Source organism: Oppia nitens, unplaced genomic scaffold (assembly GCF_028296485.1).
Source record: "Oppia nitens isolate AA-2021 unplaced genomic scaffold, nextdenovo-longstitch-racon4-pilon3 scaffold1_pilon_pilon_pilon, whole genome shotgun sequence".
Lineage (NCBI taxonomy): Eukaryota > Metazoa > Arthropoda > Arachnida > Sarcoptiformes > Oppiidae > Oppia > Oppia nitens.
In genome coordinates this window covers 8,782,733-8,800,405 of record NW_026533199.1, presented here as the reverse complement: position 1 = coordinate 8,800,405, position 17,673 = coordinate 8,782,733, and the positions used below count along the sequence as shown (strand labels likewise).

At 23.4% G+C, this 17,673-nt stretch overlaps 7 protein-coding genes across 7 annotated transcripts; 5 read left to right on the top strand and 2 right to left on the bottom strand.

The window, feature by feature from the left end:
• Window positions 1-761: 761 nt before the first annotated feature.
• On the top strand, window positions 762-3,339 carry LOC128952137 (retinol dehydrogenase 7-like). Its single transcript, XM_054297478.1, has 5 exons — window positions 762-1,152; window positions 2,064-2,276; window positions 2,338-2,529; window positions 2,599-2,731; window positions 2,816-3,339. Exons 1-5 carry the CDS (start codon window positions 945-947, stop codon window positions 3,162-3,164), a joined length of 1,095 nt encoding a protein of 364 aa, XP_054153453.1. The 5' UTR covers window positions 762-944; the 3' UTR covers window positions 3,165-3,339.
• Window positions 3,340-3,984: 645 nt separating this feature from the next.
• LOC128952140 (DEP domain-containing protein DDB_G0279099-like) lies at window positions 3,985-5,254 on the top strand. Its single transcript, XM_054297482.1, has 3 exons — window positions 3,985-4,232; window positions 4,286-4,879; window positions 4,943-5,254. Exons 1-3 carry the CDS (start codon window positions 4,100-4,102, stop codon window positions 5,173-5,175), a joined length of 960 nt encoding a protein of 319 aa, XP_054153457.1. The 5' UTR covers window positions 3,985-4,099; the 3' UTR covers window positions 5,176-5,254.
• A 324-nt stretch (window positions 5,255-5,578) lies between these two features.
• LOC128951192 (putative uncharacterized protein DDB_G0282133) lies at window positions 5,579-7,634 on the bottom strand. Its single transcript, XM_054296441.1, has 6 exons — window positions 7,335-7,634; window positions 6,519-7,030; window positions 6,333-6,458; window positions 5,922-6,011; window positions 5,731-5,785; window positions 5,579-5,664 (listed from the first exon to the last, which is right to left on the bottom strand). Exons 1-6 carry the CDS (start codon window positions 7,567-7,569, stop codon window positions 5,579-5,581), a joined length of 1,104 nt encoding a protein of 367 aa, XP_054152416.1. The 5' UTR covers window positions 7,570-7,634.
• A 1,793-nt stretch (window positions 7,635-9,427) lies between these two features.
• LOC128951191 (E3 ubiquitin-protein ligase MARCHF2-like) lies at window positions 9,428-9,910 on the top strand. The gene has a single exon (XM_054296440.1). It carries the CDS (start codon window positions 9,428-9,430, stop codon window positions 9,908-9,910), a length of 483 nt encoding a protein of 160 aa, XP_054152415.1.
• A 250-nt stretch (window positions 9,911-10,160) lies between these two features.
• On the bottom strand, window positions 10,161-10,667 carry LOC128952144 (uncharacterized). The gene is made up of 2 exons (XM_054297486.1): window positions 10,581-10,667; window positions 10,161-10,506 (listed from the first exon to the last, which is right to left on the bottom strand). Exons 1-2 carry the CDS (start codon window positions 10,646-10,648, stop codon window positions 10,218-10,220), a joined length of 357 nt encoding a protein of 118 aa, XP_054153461.1. The 5' UTR covers window positions 10,649-10,667; the 3' UTR covers window positions 10,161-10,217.
• A 1,940-nt stretch (window positions 10,668-12,607) lies between these two features.
• On the top strand, window positions 12,608-13,422 carry LOC128951190 (phospholipid phosphatase 1-like). The gene is made up of 2 exons (XM_054296439.1): window positions 12,608-12,959; window positions 13,024-13,422. The coding sequence occupies exons 1-2, from the start codon at window positions 12,608-12,610 to the stop codon at window positions 13,362-13,364; spliced, it is 693 nt and encodes a 230-aa protein (XP_054152414.1). The 3' UTR covers window positions 13,365-13,422.
• A 573-nt stretch (window positions 13,423-13,995) lies between these two features.
• Window positions 13,996-15,226, top strand: LOC128952139 (uncharacterized). Its single transcript, XM_054297481.1, has 2 exons — window positions 13,996-14,189; window positions 14,255-15,226. The coding sequence occupies exons 1-2, from the start codon at window positions 14,055-14,057 to the stop codon at window positions 15,089-15,091; spliced, it is 972 nt and encodes a 323-aa protein (XP_054153456.1). The 5' UTR covers window positions 13,996-14,054; the 3' UTR covers window positions 15,092-15,226.
• Window positions 15,227-17,673: the final 2,447 nt, after the last annotated feature.

Here is a 17,673-nt window from a genome sequence, read left to right as displayed (position 1 = left end):
AAATAATAAACAATATACTATAATACTATACAATATTTGGATTACAAATGGTTTCATATAATATAATTGTTATTTTAGTATTCTTAGTTAAATGTGTTAATTAAAAAATAAAAATATAAAAAACAAAATAAATAATATAATAAATTAATTTTGTTAATTTGAATATTAATTTAAATATTTATCATATCATATTTAGTAATTATTAATATTTATAACCTAGCAAGATAACAAAAATCGAAAAAACAAAATTAACATGGGTACATTAACAGATATTTCTTTAAGAAATTTTCTAGAAATTTCTCAATTATTTTAGAAATTTTTCTTTTTTTTGCAAACTCTAATTATAAACATAAAAATATAAACTCAAATAACTATTAAATTTCAGTAATATTGTGTTTTTAGACATTATCGATAGACTATAGATTTTAAAATTATTATACAGTATAAATATTTTTATAGAAATAATAACCAGAATGTATGGTAAAGTAATAAAATAAAATATTCAAATTATTTTAAAATGTATTTCGCAAATGTATAATTAATTTAATTGTTATTACATTTATTGTCATTACAATTGTTTAATTTGTTTATTTGAAAATAAATTATAAATAACATTAACTTAATTTGCCTAAAACTTTATAGTTATTATTCTCGTTGTTATTCAAAGTTTGTTATATAATGTAACTTTATATAGTTTGACTGACAACCATATTGTGATAATAAATATAATTAATGTAATAAACTAATCATTTTTCATTAACACTTCGTATCTTATGTTTACAATAACAACAGTAGTTTAAAACTATAGACGAATTAACTAATATTTAGTTTATAGTATTGTAGTAATCATTATAATAAATATAATTATAATATAATTAGTGAAAATATAATATTAAGTGAAAAATTAAGGAAAGAGTGTTGAATATATAGTAGTGTTGATTATAATGTCAACCAATGTTGATGTGTTTAAACACTTTGGTGTTATATTTTTGGTAATTTTGGTTATTTGTTCCATAAGTTTGGTTCAATCATTACTACAAGTAATTGGATTTTATAGTGTCGTTGTATGGCTTTCCTGGCAATTGACAAAACTCTATCAAAACTATAATTATGAACAAATAGATTCCGAAAGGAAAGCTGTTTTTATCACAGGTTTGTTTAGTTAATTAAATTTTACTTTAAATTTATATTTTTATTTTATTTATTATATTAAATTTATATTCAGAGACTAAAATTTAATAATAGTCTATTTTGTTGTATTTTTATCCTTTACTAGTCTTAAATAAAGTAAATACAAATAGTTTTATTTACCTATTTTTATTTGCTTGATTAAAAATCACAAAATAATAAAAATGTTATTTTTAAATATCAAATAGTTTAGTGATTGTGTTAAAAATGGTGTAGTTATTGTTTCAAACTAACTTTTAATTTTATAGCATTTTTTAAAAATTTATTTATTTTTTTCAAAATTAATTTACATTGTACATAAAACTATAAATAAGATTTAGGTAAATATTAATAATTTAATAATAATGTATTATATAATTTTTATATTAACATATTGTTAGGAAAAATGTAAAACTCCAACCCAACAATTATATAATAATTTTGTTACTAACTTTTTAAGTCAAGGATATATTTAAACTTATCTTTTATAGACTTATTTATCAGATTTTTTTGAATTATTTATAAAAATTTACTCTTTTAATAGAAAATTACTGACAAATATAATAAAATAATAATTTTTTTTATCTCTTATGTAATTTAATACAGTATAACAAAATAATATAGAAATTGTTTGTTAAATTATTATTATCATTATATAAATAAATAATTCAATATAAAGAATACAAATGTATATTAAATATTATTTTTTTATTATAATGAAAGTAAATGCAATTTTTAAAAATGATGTCAACTATTATTGAAACTAACAAACAAATCAACAATTAAAAAAAACTTGGCATAAATTTAAACAAATATAATTGATTATCTAAACATTATTGATATTTTTAATTAATTATTTGCAAACCTTTAACTAATAAATTTTAAAAAATTCAAAGGATGTGACTCAGGCTTTGGTAATCTGTTGGCCAAAGAGTTAGACTCAAAGGGCTTTACAGTGTTTGCTTCGTGTCTTAATCCGGATTCAAAAGCAGTCCAATCGTTGTCCAACTTGTGCTCCGATCGGTTAAAAATATTGAAAATGGATGTCACTAAAGATGATGATATCAAAGAAGCCGTCAATTTTGTTAATAATAATCTTCAAAATAATGGTTTTTTAATAAAAATCATAAAATAATAATTATACCATAATTACCGTAATTGTATTGATAGATCTTTGGGCAATTGTTAATAACGCGGGAATAATGCATTTCTTACCCGTCGAGTGGGGTCAGGAAGGAGTCGACATTTTTGTCAAACAAATGGACGTCAATGCCATGGGTCAGGTCAGAGTCGCAAAGGCTTTCCTACCGATGTTGCGCAAGACTAGCAATAGTCGTATCATTAATGTTGAAAGTTTGGCCGGTAATTGATTTTTTAAAAATTAGTTTAATTTATTATTAAATATTCTTAAAAATTATTTGAAATTATTAGGTCGACTGGCAATGCCGGGCATCAGTTCCTATGCGATGTCAAAGTTTGCGGTCCGGGCTTTCAGTGATTGCCTAAGAAATGAAATCAAACAATTTGATATCAATGTTGTAGTTATCGAACCATCAGTTTATAGGTTTATAATTTTGTATAAATCATATAAATTTGCAATAAAACAAATACAGTATATTATAAATATCGTAATTTATCACAAATTTAGTACAAATATGACGGATTACAACCTATGGATCAATGATTTCCAGACTAAATGGAAGGAATCGCCGGCAGATGTGCGCAAAGATTATGGACCAGAAAAGTGTGATGTTTTGCATGAAAGGATCAATGCTGTCATCGCATCGGCTAAAGACAATCCCCAACCAGTCATCGATGCGCTAATCAATTCAATAACTAATGTCACACCAAAACCCTATTACTATATCTACGGATTAATGGAGAGAATCATAGCCACGGGTCTCGAAGCACTTCCCGCAGAGTTTTATGATTTAGCTATCAATGAAAACATTTACTTTCCACTAATCAAACTAATTACTAATAAAAATAGAGTTTAAGTTTTTTTTAATTCATTCAAAACAAATATTTTGTTAATTTTTTAATTTAATTTATTTCTTATCATTTCTTATTATAAATTAATTAATGGTAAATTACAACATATAAAAATTGCTGCAACTGCTAAAAAAATTGAAAATATAATTATATTTTTAAAACTAAAGTTTCAATATTTAATATTATATACAAATTTATATAAACATGCGATATTTATTAACACTAAAAATTTAATACTAAAAAATAGTGTTTACAATAAAAGCTGATTGTTTAGAGTTTTTACAACAACAACAAAAATCATTAAATCCATTAAATTTTTCATAGATTTTGATAATTCAATAGATTTTATTGAGAAGTAATAAATTTTTAAGTTTAAAATAATAGATAGAAATACTATAATTTTATATAATGTAATACTGTATCATAACATTAATTATGTTATACTGTGTAGTACACAGTGTGTACTAATAGTATAGATTTACACTATATTTACAATATTATTTATACCTATTATTAATATTAACATTTACATAATAAACAGTTGGTGTACTTGTTATTAAAACATGTATATTATATAGAGTATTAAATATAGTGTATTAATATTTTTATAAATTATAAGAAATAATAGGAATAATAGAAACAGTTTACTATATATTATATTAAATGACACAATCATTGATTGTTATACTACTGTACTGTTATTATACTGTATGTAACAAACAAACAAACAGACAGTGAAAGTGCAAAAACATGTGAATGACATTCAATGCTATTGAATATAATTTTGATTATAAATACAAAACAATATGCATTTCATTCATTGCTTTTGAATATCGTTACTATAAAAACACGTTTTGTTTTATGTTTTTGTTGTTATCTTATAGTTAATACAAAATTGATTTGTTTTGTTTAATTGTTGTCCAAATATATATTTGTATAAATGAGGACTAAATCGGTGATCAAAAAAGCAGATCTGAGCGCCAAACAGTTGGACAATAAGACGATAAAACCAATTGGTGGCCAAAAGGTGTGCAACCGATGCAAGAATCACAACGTGAAGACACTATTCAAAGGTAATAATGAATTGCATTATAATATTGATTGCATTTGTTGTCATCAAACTTAGGTCACTCCGAGTGTCCATATAAGGGATGTCCGTGTGTTAAGTGCAAGAATTACGGCCTAAGATTGAAACGCAAGTGTGAGTTAGCGAGGCTTAAGAAACCACAAACAAGAGCTGTCACACAACAGATGGATAAACATAAAGATAACGAGTTATCGAAATCGATGTCCAATAAACAAACGACTCAAAAGAAATCGCTAGAGATTAACACAAATTCATCGAAGAAGTCGACGGCTAAGAAAAGAATTAATGGCAGAACTGGTGGAACTCGGAAGACACAGATTACTAATACAGAGACTAATAGTGAAACAGATGGTAATGGGAATAACAACGATGACAATGATTTTCCTCCGCAACTAATACCTGAACAGACTGTGACGACACCCGATGAAGTCAATCAAACTCAAAGTGGTGACAATCAGACCGGTTGTCGATCTGACTATCTGTGCGCTCAATATTTAAAGTCCAGTCAAGAATTATCGCAAAAGTTGTCTAATTCTCCGTTTTCTGAAAGTGAATTAATGGCTTACTTGAAATACTCGGTCTTAAGTGACTGTTTAGGTGACGTCAATTTGGCCACACAACGCATCATTTGCGGTAACTATAATAAAATTAATGATATTTATTGTAATTAAAATTATAATCACTTTTGTTATATAGCCGCTCAAGAGCTTAGAAGGGGCGCAGCTTTTATGGTACAAAATCCGAACCTTACGAATGAAGACAAAGGGGACACAAGTAATCGCAATCATCAGTCATTCAATCATCGAAATGGTGAACCAAAAGAACCGGTAACTAATGGTCGACAATACTGTTCGACATTTATCAATAACCATCAGTCAAAAGCTATTGTCAATTACAGTCCAGCAATGACTCCGATTCGTCCGAATTAAGTCCGAAAAGTTTTAGTAAAAAACATTTTACGGAATCATTTCTAATCAAAAACATTTGTAATTATTTTTTTAAATCACATCACATATCAAGTCATATGACATTATTATTGATCTCTAATAATTTACTTTTAAATTTGGATTTATTGATTGTTTTGTCAAAAATATTTATCGATAACTATATATTTGTTATAATTACAAAAACTATTTTTAATATCATTTATAATCAGTATTACAACATAAAAGACGTTTTGCTATCAATATATAATTTTTTAAAGCATGAAAATATATAAATGACTCATTGATGATCTATTAATAGTTGATTTTTTGAAAAATATATATTGTTTATACAAAATAACTATTTTTCAATGATTTATACAATTGATTTGAAGTAAATAATAAATAATTATTTAATGAAATCATTTTCTATTGAATTAATGAGCTGTTGATCCAAATCATCGTATTTATGGTTCAATTGGTGATCGCTCTTACCTTTATTTGACAATAATAGTAATATTCAATGAAATCAAATGAATAAATAATAAGCCAATCATTTACCCGGTGTTGATGGAGAAGACAATGAAACACTTCCAGGTATGTCCATTGAACTGAGCTATTTATATCAAAAATAATTATTCAATTAATAAATAAGTAATAAAGTGATAAAATATCATTAAATATTAATAACATTGAAATTTAATTTTTAAAAATCTATAATTAAAAATTAATTGATTTAAATAATAACTTACTCTAAAAGTGTTTTGACTAATTCTGCTCTCAGTATTAATTATACGTTTATGACTTCCAGTACTATCTAAGACTCCAGTATCCAAACCGTGCTATATATTACACAAAATTATTACACACATAAAAAATACTCTAATATTAAATAAATAAAAATTATTTATAATTTCGAGTAATTAATTAGAGATATTTATTCTTAGAAATACTGAAATTATAGCAATAGTTATCTGTAATCATTGAAAATATTAAATCGATATTAAAATTATGAAACAAACAAATATTTTAATGATAAAAACACAATTACAACTACATGTATACCGTTAATAATGTAAATATACAAAGTATATAATTAAAACTAAATTAATAAATATAATATTTTATTAAAAAGACATTTTTTCAATTTATATCAATCACACCTGTTTGGCCAACCATTCAATGGCCGAATCATTTTGTCCTCTGGCTTCGGGTGCCGTATAAGACTTGGTTTTTAATGTCTGAATCTCATTATTTGAGTTTGGACGGGAAAAACTACTTAAACTAGACTAAAAATTATAAAATAATAGACAAATGTTATAATTTAATAAACAAAAATTATAATATACCTCAGCTTTAAGATCATCGTGAATAGTGTTATCCCAATTACTCCACGATTGGCCCCTTTTTCGACTTAATTTACGGTAATTGTTGACATTCTTGTCCTCTTTATCTTCTAAATCAAGACTTAATTTGTTGAGTTCTTGTAAAACATCTTCGGAATCGCTTTTAGTCTCATTTAATGTTAGTTTAGATCCGCTTTCGATGCTTTGCAAGTCATCGATATCTATAATATCACTTTTAACTATATTTATGTCTTTTTGTAGACCACCTGAAGACACAATTGTGTTTATAATTTTGATCGGTTCTACTTTAGGTGATATCACTTGACTTGATGTACTCTCAATAAGATCATCTTCGTGGGCAAAATCGTCAAAAATATTTTCATTGTCTATTTTAACTGTTTTATCCACAACAACATGATTTTGTTGGATGTTATTGTCTTGAGATTGTTTCAAGTGTTCAATTGTCTCGTTTATTGACAATCCCTGTCCAGTAATGTGTTCAGCATTTACTTTATCTATTCAAACAAAAAATCGCAATAAAACAATATTTTAGTTTTTTTAAATACAAAATCAATATTTCAAATATGTTTATATTATAAAAATATTTATTTTTAATATAATAGTAATAAAATTTATACTTTTTTGTTTTTTGAATTTACCAAACTTAAACATAATTTCTCTATTAGTTTATTAAATTATCTCTAATAATATTAATATTAATTTTTTAAACTAAATAAATATTATACACTATTCTTTGAATAACATTAAGTTTAAGTATAAAATGACATATAATCACAATTTAAATACATTTAAACTAACCGACAGATTGTGGATCAATAGGATTCCAGTTTTGATTAAATGGTTCATCATTTGGATAATTATCTAAATATTCATTTTGTTGTTCAAACTCGGAATTAATATCATAAGAAAGTCCATTAATTTTGTTTTTATTATAATGAATATTCTTATTATTAGTGTTATCACTATTGTCTTCATTATTGTCATCGATTTTTATGGTTTCCACTGGAGTTGTCGTCACATTATTATTTCCCATTTCGTATAATATCGTAATGAATATAATATCACTTTTATTAATAAATTATAATTAATGGACTATTTCTATGCAAATTATTATTCCTTCTTTATTCAACTCTAACTAAACATATTATTAATAATTTATTTGTTTTTTCTTTTTTTTGTTTAATAAGTTTGAATATACATTAAATTTCTAATTTACAATATTAGTTATATTTGTGTTAAATAATAATTATATCGATAAAATAATATCACTTAATTATAGTAGTCATAAAATTAATAATATTAATATAAAAAATCATTAATGATGGTGTCATTTGTTGTCAACACTACTTAGAAATTAAGTAATTTGCTATTAAATAATTTTTCAACTATGAAAATAACATTTAAATTAAAAGTGAAAATTTTTATCAAATACATATTTAATAGTTAATAGATATAAAAAATGTTAATAAAAATTATCAATTTTAGTTTTATTATTATTGTATTACGTTTTTATATGAATTTAGTTGAATATTATCAAATAGTAAATTTCATATATCATAGATTGACATAAAAAATATAAGTTTGTTATTATTTTTATTATTAATAATGTCATTTGATTGCAATGATACAATTCATACAAATAGTCAATATAAATAATATTAATAAATATATATTTTTATATTTTGTTCAATATTGTATTCATGTGTTATACACAAAGTCAAACAAAAATCTATGGTAACACTAATACATTCATACTATAACTCATAAAGTCATTAACTATTTGACTATAAATAAAATAATAACATTTTAAAAATAAATTAAAACAAATTTTTATTGAATCTAATAAATTTTATAATCAATTAATCAGAAATTTAGTGCCACTACTTAAATATATGTCTCACTAAACGCATGTGTTGTCGACATTGATAATACCCTATATTAAAACAAATACATATATTATTTAATTGATTGTTTTGTCATCATTGTGTTGATCGATGACATTGTATTCAAAATAATTTTTATGATATAAGTATAGTATATAATTGCTGTTTCAATGTAATTTTGAGTTCATATTATTCATAATATAAAATAATTTATAATATAATTAATATTGATAATTTAATATTTATAAATAAACAATTTATTGAATAATTATTTAAATGATGTTAAATAATTTACTATTAAATATACAGTACTGTATTATATAGTATATATATACCGTATAATTTATATATACACATAGTATACATTTATAAATCTATACTAAGCGAATTTAATAGTATTTTTGCAAAAATAAATATTTAAAAAATCAATTTTCTTTATTCTTTATAATTCAAATGTTATTTATTAGACAGTAATACTATAGCAGTCTAATATATAAAATAACTATAATATTGAAAATAAAAATATATTACGATTACTTAATTTAAAACACGAAATATTGTATAATATATAAGTTAGAATATCCTTTAAATTTTATTTGTTTTTCACAACGAGAATACTTTACTAAATAATAAATATAAATAATTATATTTAATATTGATATTAATATTGATATTATTATTATTATTATTATTATATTATATTATATAATTCAATAAAAACAAATATTCAACAATTTTTTTCACTTATTTGAGAAATGATAGACTCATTAAAAGTTAGTTTTATTTCTTTGCATTATAACCATTAAAATAGATAGAAATAAACAAAGATCTGGTAATTTAGTACAAATTATCTTATAAATGTATTTTTATAAAATATTATGTTTCAAATGTCAATTAACTCCGATTTAATAAACAATTAATTTTATTTCTATTGTTGTGCAGAAGTTTTTTTTAAAAAAATAATAATAGTCTTAAACTATTGAAATTGTAAAAACAATTTTGAAACAAATGGATGTAAAAGAAGTAGAAGAATGTCGTATTTGTAGAGAAGATGATAGCAATGAAGTATTAATAAAGCCGTGTGTTTGCAGCGGAACCATTGGTTTAGTCCATTTGAGTTGTCTGTCCCAATGGATTGCTATGAATAGGGAAGAGCACTGTCGTGTCTGTCGCCATCCATTTGATGTCAGATGTGTCCGAATCGGACATAACTATTGTCAATATTTGTTGGCCGAAGAGACACATAGAGTGTCATTTTGGTTGTCTCTCTTTTTGACAACATTTGTCATATTTGCCACAAATATAATGATTGTATTTCTTCAAAATGGTCATTACAGACAACACACTTATCTATACTGCAGTTTCATATCATCCATTTCACTGATGATTATATCACTGTTTGTGCTGTCGGTCGAGTCATGGCTATCGGTGCGCAAAGCTTTCAAAGAATGGCAAATCAGACATTTCGATGTTGTCTTAGTTAAAGATTAATCTATTTTATCAGTTCAGTAATCGACAATCTTTTTAGTTATGAATAAATCATTTTTGTCAAAATAAAATTAATATAAGTTTAGTATTACTATATTATAATAGATTGCATACAATAATATATCTAAAGTACTATATTTATTCAAATATTCATATATTATGTTTTGAATTATTTGTAATATCTTGAAGAATATCATAATAATACTAATAATTAGTACATAAATGTATATATAAACTATAATATTTAGACTGGAATGTTATGTATGGGTTGTGGTGACAATTAGTTGACAATATTGATGATAAACTTGAATTAAGATGAAAGTGATGGTAGATGTGATGCCTCATCATAACTGGGTGGCACTTCATTGTCTGAGATCAACGACTCTCTAATTTTATTGTCATTTTCAATGACAGCGTTTACGACTTGCGGAGAAAAATCCGATTGTTGTAAAACCATTGATTCCTCACTCATTGAATTGATATTCATTGGTCTCCCGCTATTGACAATTGAATTTAGTGGTCGACTAATAGCTACTACCGATTCACAACTGGCTTCAATGGCAGCACCGGGTCTTTTGGATTTACGTTTTGTCATTTTTCTAGATATAAATTTAATACAATGTTATGTTAAAATTCATGTTGAAATTTATTTTTAAAAATACAAAATTTATACCTATTTTTAATTAGAATAAATGCTGTAATAACTACTAAACTAATAACAACGATAACCACAATAATCATTTGAATGCCATGATAATCAAAATACCAAACAACTATAGCAATCAATATTAATATAATAATTTCGGAAAATAAAAATATTTTACTCCACATTTGGCACAAAACTAAATCCCGTATAAATTAATTTTAACTTTATTCACATTTTAATAATATTGAAAAATTAAACTTTGCTAACAAAAAAAACTAATTAAATTATTTCATTCATTAATGTATTTAATATTATATATTAATTTCAATTTGCAATTTACAAAACGTTTAATAGTACTTCTGAAGAGGTATATAACTAAAGATTTAGTTACTATGACTTCCACTGAATTATCATTATTTGCAAACAAATTTAATAATAAATATTTGAAAAGTATGATAATTGCAAACTATTATTGTGAATACAGTATTATATCATATACGATACATAATACAGATTAAAGTAAAGTGATATACAATTATTATTTGAGATAATATTAATATTACTTAAATAGTTTATACAGTATGTGATTACTAAACTCAATAAACTTTTTTACATAATTGCTATGAATTTGTTCAAAATTAAATTAAATAACAATTATTTTATACAATTTAGTCATTTTTATATAAATATTTATATAAATATTATATTTAAAAGATAAAATTAATATAATATATTTATAGCTAAATAAAAATTACAGTATAGCAACTAAAATTGTATTGTAATTTTAGTACTCAAAAATCCATGCTATTTGATATTATTAATATATAAATTATTTATTTCCCGTTTCTTTATTCATTTGATAAATTTTTAAACAATTTATTTTATATTGAAATTATAAATAACTGAATAAACATTTAATTATTTTGTTTGATTAGTGGTATTATCATTTTTTTGTTATTGATTTAAACAGTAAAAAATAGTATACAACATACCTTATACACCTTTCACAGTATTATCAAACTATTATATTTATAGTGTAAAGAATTTATAAAATTAGATTAATTAAAAATGAAATTAATAAGTAATTTTTATTTGCTATATTACATATTTTTTAGAAAATTTATATAAATTATTACATCATTATCGTAATAATATGACAATATCTTAATTGTAAGTATAAATACAGTATTTTTAACAATTCAATTCAATTATCCATATTTAAAGATTAGTATTTTAATATTAATATAGTTTAATTAAAATGAATTTAATTTATAAATTTTGAATAAAATTATAACTTTATTTAATATATAAATATATATGATATTTATGATTTCTAAATATATCTATTTCAGAGGAAATCCTATTTCCTTATATTTAAAATAAAATTGTTATATGAGTTATAAATTTTGTTGGCAATTAATAATATAAAGTATAGAAACTATTTTTATTTATATTTGTCTGCAATAACTTATATATTAACCAATATTTTATGATAAATTAAAAACTTGATTAATTATCAGTGAAATTATTTTCAATATAACATATTTAGCGCTTAATATTTTGAAGCCAATAGTGATTAATATTTGTTGTCTGTTTGCTGTGGAAACACACAACACGTGTCTCTCATAGAGAGTGACAACAATTGATGCAAACATTAGTATAATATTAATGATATCTTACTTAATGTCAAACATTAGCATTCAATTCATACATTTTCTCCACTCTTTTAGTTTTTATCGATATTTTTATGGATATTAAGATATTATATGTTTAGATAATAAGTTAATAATAAATAAGTGCAAAATATCACAAATACTACACATATCTTCTATTATACTGTAAAATAAAATTTAATAAACAATATTTAATATCAATTCATATAAAGTATTGTTTCTTAATTTACTATAAAATTCAGTACATTTTACTACTATTGCTTCACTTAAGTCCAAAAAATAATATTTTTGTATTATATTTAAGATGTTATTTCAAATGAATTAATTATAGAAAAAATAAATATTATATATTATAAAACTTGTTAACAAAATTGACAAAACATGGTTTTGTCGAAAATATGGACCAAATTATGGCCTCTAGTGTTGACAGTGATGACCATAATATCGTTATTACTTTACAAATATAGTAAACCTTATGAGAGAGGCTTTGATTGTAGGGATCCGTCTATTATGAAGCCTTTCCATCCAATTATGATTCCTATGAAACATTTGCTGGCATTTGCTTACATAATACCAATGATTATCGTATTATCGGTTGAATATCACCACAAATCAAGTATGAGTTCAATAATATTGCGAATCAAACAGTTTTATTTAGGTCTCGTCTTAACATTTATTATGGTGTTGTCGTGTAAGGCATGGGTCGGCAGATTAAGACCCAACTCTATTGTCGGTAATTATTATAGTAAAGTGTTTTGTCATTGTCTTATATATTTCATATTAATATCATTCCTCAGGTATATGTAATGCCCGACATTATTGTCAATCGGACACCACATACGTTGACCACTTTGTATGCGATAATCCATTGGCCAAACTGGTCAAAGAATCGCGATTATCCTTCTATTCGGGCCACTCGTCTGTCGGCACGTATTCGGCTTTATATACAATACTATATCTTTATTATCGATTAAAATTGAAGACTAATTGGATATATTTGACACAATTGACTGTTTTTATCATTGGTCTCATTCCTGGCATTACTCAGGGTATCAACTATTGGCACCACTGGTCGGACATCGGCACCGGCTATAGTGTGGGCGCTATAACTGCATATCTAATCATAAATTATAGCTAACATATCGTATTTATAGATTTTTGTTAGAAAATAATAAATTTATTAATTTTTAATTATCCTGGACAAATTTTATTTGCTAATATTAAATTATATGATATATCATTTTATTTTACGGTATATACAGTATTATAGATATTTGATTTCAAATAATTGTTTATATATTTAGCATATTTTTAATACATTTTTTAAATAAAAATTATTAAGTTGTTTAAAAATTTTTAGTGAGTGTCACCTAATTAAGTCTATTTTGTAATTATTAAATGATTAAATGTCCCATAATTTATGATTTTAAATCAATTATCATATATTTATCTGATTTTTCAATAATAAATTATATTAACATATGTTTGTATTAATTATATTTACAGTCAATGAGTGGCGTTTATATCGTAATAACATAACATTATATCATATGATATGAGACGCTATTAATTGACATTTGTTTGCATTTTAATTGATTTTATTTATTTTTTCGACTATTTTTGTACTTAAAAATGTGTTTTTTATACTAAATAAAGTAATAATCTATAATATTGTGCTATAGTTTGCATATATTTAATATATTTAATAAATTGAATACATATTTGCAAAATACAGTTATAATTAAAGACTGAAATAACTTATTAATAATTGTTGTGATATTACAGTACATTATATTATCAAAAAAAGTGAAGACAAATATCAGCAAAGATGAGACAATTAATTGGATCAATGATTAAGCAAAATGTCTTGATTTGGTTCAATAATGATATGACTTATTGTCGCCAATTGAGACCACTGTTGGCCACCAGTTGTGTCCAAAAAGTGTATAAATCTTCACTAACCGTAAGTTTGTTTTTCAATTATTATCATTTGGTTCATTGTATGACATAATTATCGATATTTGATAGCCGTCTACGAAAACTGTGGACCAATTAGTGGTTAATAAGAATATGTCTTTGCGATACTGTCATCCGCGGTCGGTGTCCACCAATAACACAATGGATAACAAGTCGGCAACCATTGAACGGCCAGCAGTGCGACCACTGGTCGTATTTTTTGCGTGGATGTTAGCTAAGGACAAACACATCGAAAAGTACCGAAACTTATACTTTAGACGCGGTTTCGATGTCCTGACCGTCAAAACGAGTCCTTTTGAGTTAATGTTCCCGACTATTGGCTCACAACGTATTGCCGCAAGTGTCGCGGATTTTCTTAATCAAAAAGTCACCGAATATCCCGAAGTTGTTGTCCACGCATTTTCTGTGGGCGCCTATCAGTTCGGGGAAGTGTTGGTTCAAATGGAGAAACAAGAAAATGAAAAAATATTGCCCAAAATGAAGAAAGCCATCAAAGGTTTAATCTGTGATTCAGCCGCCGATTTAGAGGCTATTCCTAATGGTTTGTCTCGTGCTATCACTAACAACAGTGTCTTAAGAGTAATATTTCGTACTATGATTGCCACTCATATGAAATTGTTTTACTCTGTGGCCACCAAACACTATATGGCTTCTTCTGAAGCCTATAAAAATAATGTCATTCGGTGTCCGAGTCTTCTGTTTGTGTCCAATGGAGACGTTGTGGGCACTCCTGAGTCTAATCGTCGTGTTATGGATAGATGGCATCAGAAGAATATTGATGTCAAATGGATTTGTTTTGATAAGTCATCACATGTGGGACATCTGTATAAGTATCAGGAAGAGTATACCAATCAATTGGACTCATTTCTCAAGAATATTGATCTTTAATTGTGAAGTCGACAACAGTTTTTCAATACATATTAATTGAATCATTGAATCGATTAGTTTATCAAAAAGGGTTAGACTTATGAATATATAGTACAATATATTGGAAACTCATTATACACTTGTCTTTCACTAAATGACAGATATTATTATTTTAAATATTTTTACAAATATAATAAATTGTAAAAAATATAGTTATTAATAATACATATATTTTAAATATTTTATATTAATTAAAATTAAGTAAAATTATCATATATTATAAATTATGAATAAAAGATTATTAATTAATTTGATCTAAAAGTGTAAAAATGCACCATTATCATTACTCAAATCTGTTAGATATTTACACACAATTGATAATAATTGACATTTATTATTAAATTTTTTATAATGTCATTTATGACTCTAAATACTATATAAGTTGTTTTTATATTTTATTGTTTTTCAGTTTAAACATATATTTGATAATTATTTTTTAATTTAAATACAAAATTGTTTAAAATTCTTACTAAATATACTGTACTATATATGTGAAAATATTATATATATACTTTTTTAAAAATATTCTTACACTATTATAGATTAACATATTTTTATTTTATTCTGTTAACTGTTTTTTACATATTGTATTTTAAAATATTTTATAGTTTTTACATTTTATTTTTACTTTAACTATCAATTCACAAAAAATATTGTAAAACTGTTAGAATAAATAAATGGTTTTTTGTGAATTTGGTTTTTTACATTTTTTTAGTTTTTATTATTATTATCGTTAATTGTTGTTTCTATAATAGTTAACATTAATATTTGTTAATAATTAAATTGATATAAATTATTTATAGTAATTATTAATAATTTTATATTATAGTATACTAAAATCATTATAGTTTTGTTGATATTATTTAATTAAAAAAATAAAAATTTCAGCAATTTTATAAGTATTAATCAAAATTAATAGTATTTATAAAAATATGGTTATATGAAGTGAATTATAATAAATTATAAAATTAATAATAAATAATAGCATTGCAAGTATGATAGTTGTTTTTAATGTTACCAATTTAAATAAAAATACATTATTAGTTAATTGCTCACAAATTATTTATTCATTAGTAGTAATTTTAAAAAAAATACCAGTAATTGATTGTTTACTTTTCTACATTAAAGTTGAATAATTTTATTGCTGCGATAAATAGTTATTGTATTTATTATTTTGATTTATTTTCTTAGAAATTATACTTATTATGATTTATTAATTATATTTAGCTTAAAAATATTATGTATGCGTTTTTGTCAATAATTTGATAAAAGGAAATTTTTAAAAATTGGTTAATAACCATAATTGTTGTTTTTGACTATTTATCAAGATAATTAACTTTTAATTTCTACAAACAATACATAATAAAATTATATACATAAAACAATCACCAATAGACTAGATTTACAATTTATTTGTTATCATTAATCAAATTTGGTTAATTATAATAAATTTTAATAATTGTTTTAATAGGAGTTGAGTAAATAAAAATTTTCTAAAAATTTCAAATTTTATAATATTTTATAATTTATTTTATAAATATTCAATTTAATGTAAAATTATTAATTAAATATTTTAGATTTAATTTTAAATAAATAAATAATCAAATGTCAACAAATTTTATAAACACAGATATTACATATATTACCAACAAAAACAAAAGTTTTTAATACTTGAATGTTTTATATTAATTTTATTGATATTAATTTTTTTATAATTTTAAATAATATTATTTTGATTATCAAACTGAAACGTTTTCAAAAATAATTCTTACATTTAATATTATTATAATTTTATGTCATAAAAACTATAAATGTTATGCACCAATATATACATATATGTCTAATTTATATGTAGTTAAGTCTATAATATAATATAAATTTTTAGTCTATAATATCGTAAAATATCTAATTAATAAAATAATACAAACAAACATAAATATAAGATAAACAAGCAAACTTTTATTATATCAATTTATATCAATATTATTAATTAATAATATTGCAATTTAAAAATCCAACTGAACTTTTGATCTTTAAAACAATTATAATTTAATTAAAACCGGATTTTTATCTCATCTAAAATCTAATGTATTTTTTAACTAATGATTTTATTAATGAAATAAAAATATTTGAAGTTATGTTTTTGTAGTACTTTTAATAATTTAGTTAATGAATATATGAAAGAGTGAGTGAGTGACTGAAAGAAAGAGAGAAAGAAAGAGAGAAAGAAAGAGAGAGAGAGAGAGAGAGAGAGAGAGAGAGGTCTGCTTTGAAAACAAATATCATATTATAAATGTCTATACATATGATAAGCTCGTTGGCCACCAGATCTTGAGGTTACATATCAACTAATTCAAGGCTAACCGTGTTATTCATACTCTGTTTGGTATAATTTGTGTTAATATAGATACTCATACAATATAACTACCAATTCATAGGAATAATATGCAACACCTGCTCAGTCAGTTAATTGACTCCCATTTTTACGTCATATTGTTTGCCATTATCAACGATTCACTTTCATATCAACTGGAAATCCACAC

Excerpts from the sequence above, each read along its gene's own strand:
- LOC128952137 (XM_054297478.1), top strand. The coding sequence starts at position 945 with ATGTCAACCAATGTTGATGTGTTTAAACACTTTGGTGTTATATTTTTG. Across the intron at positions 2,530-2,598 it reads TAATGTTGAAAGTTTGGCCG|GTCGACTGGCAATGCCGGGC; the intron begins GTAATTGATTTT and ends TGAAATTATTAG. Across the intron at positions 2,732-2,815 it reads ATCGAACCATCAGTTTATAG|TACAAATATGACGGATTACA; the intron begins GTTTATAATTTT and ends TCACAAATTTAG.
- LOC128952140 (XM_054297482.1), top strand. The coding sequence starts at position 4,100 with ATGAGGACTAAATCGGTGATCAAAAAAGCAGATCTGAGCGCCAAACAG. Across the intron at positions 4,233-4,285 it reads CGTGAAGACACTATTCAAAG|GTCACTCCGAGTGTCCATAT; the intron begins GTAATAATGAAT and ends CATCAAACTTAG. Across the intron at positions 4,880-4,942 it reads CACACAACGCATCATTTGCG|CCGCTCAAGAGCTTAGAAGG; the intron begins GTAACTATAATA and ends TTTGTTATATAG.
- LOC128951192 (XM_054296441.1), bottom strand. The coding sequence starts at position 7,569 with ATGGGAAATAATAATGTGACGACAACTCCAGTGGAAACCATAAAAATC. Across the intron at positions 7,031-7,334 it reads TATTGATCCACAATCTGTCG|ATAAAGTAAATGCTGAACAC; the intron begins GTTAGTTTAAAT and ends TTGTTTGAATAG. Across the intron at positions 5,786-5,921 it reads TTAGTCAAAACACTTTTAGA|CTCAGTTCAATGGACATACC; the intron begins GTAAGTTATTAT and ends TGATATAAATAG.
- LOC128951191 (XM_054296440.1), top strand. The coding sequence starts at position 9,428 with ATGGATGTAAAAGAAGTAGAAGAATGTCGTATTTGTAGAGAAGATGAT.
- LOC128952144 (XM_054297486.1), bottom strand. The coding sequence starts at position 10,648 with ATGATTATTGTGGTTATCGTTGTTATTAGTTTAGTAGTTATTACAGCA. Across the intron at positions 10,507-10,580 it reads TTTATTCTAATTAAAAATAG|AAAAATGACAAAACGTAAAT; the intron begins GTATAAATTTTG and ends ATTTATATCTAG.
- LOC128951190 (XM_054296439.1), top strand. The coding sequence starts at position 12,608 with ATGGTTTTGTCGAAAATATGGACCAAATTATGGCCTCTAGTGTTGACA. Across the intron at positions 12,960-13,023 it reads AAGACCCAACTCTATTGTCG|GTATATGTAATGCCCGACAT; the intron begins GTAATTATTATA and ends ATCATTCCTCAG.
- LOC128952139 (XM_054297481.1), top strand. The coding sequence starts at position 14,055 with ATGAGACAATTAATTGGATCAATGATTAAGCAAAATGTCTTGATTTGG. Across the intron at positions 14,190-14,254 it reads TGTATAAATCTTCACTAACC|CCGTCTACGAAAACTGTGGA; the intron begins GTAAGTTTGTTT and ends GATATTTGATAG.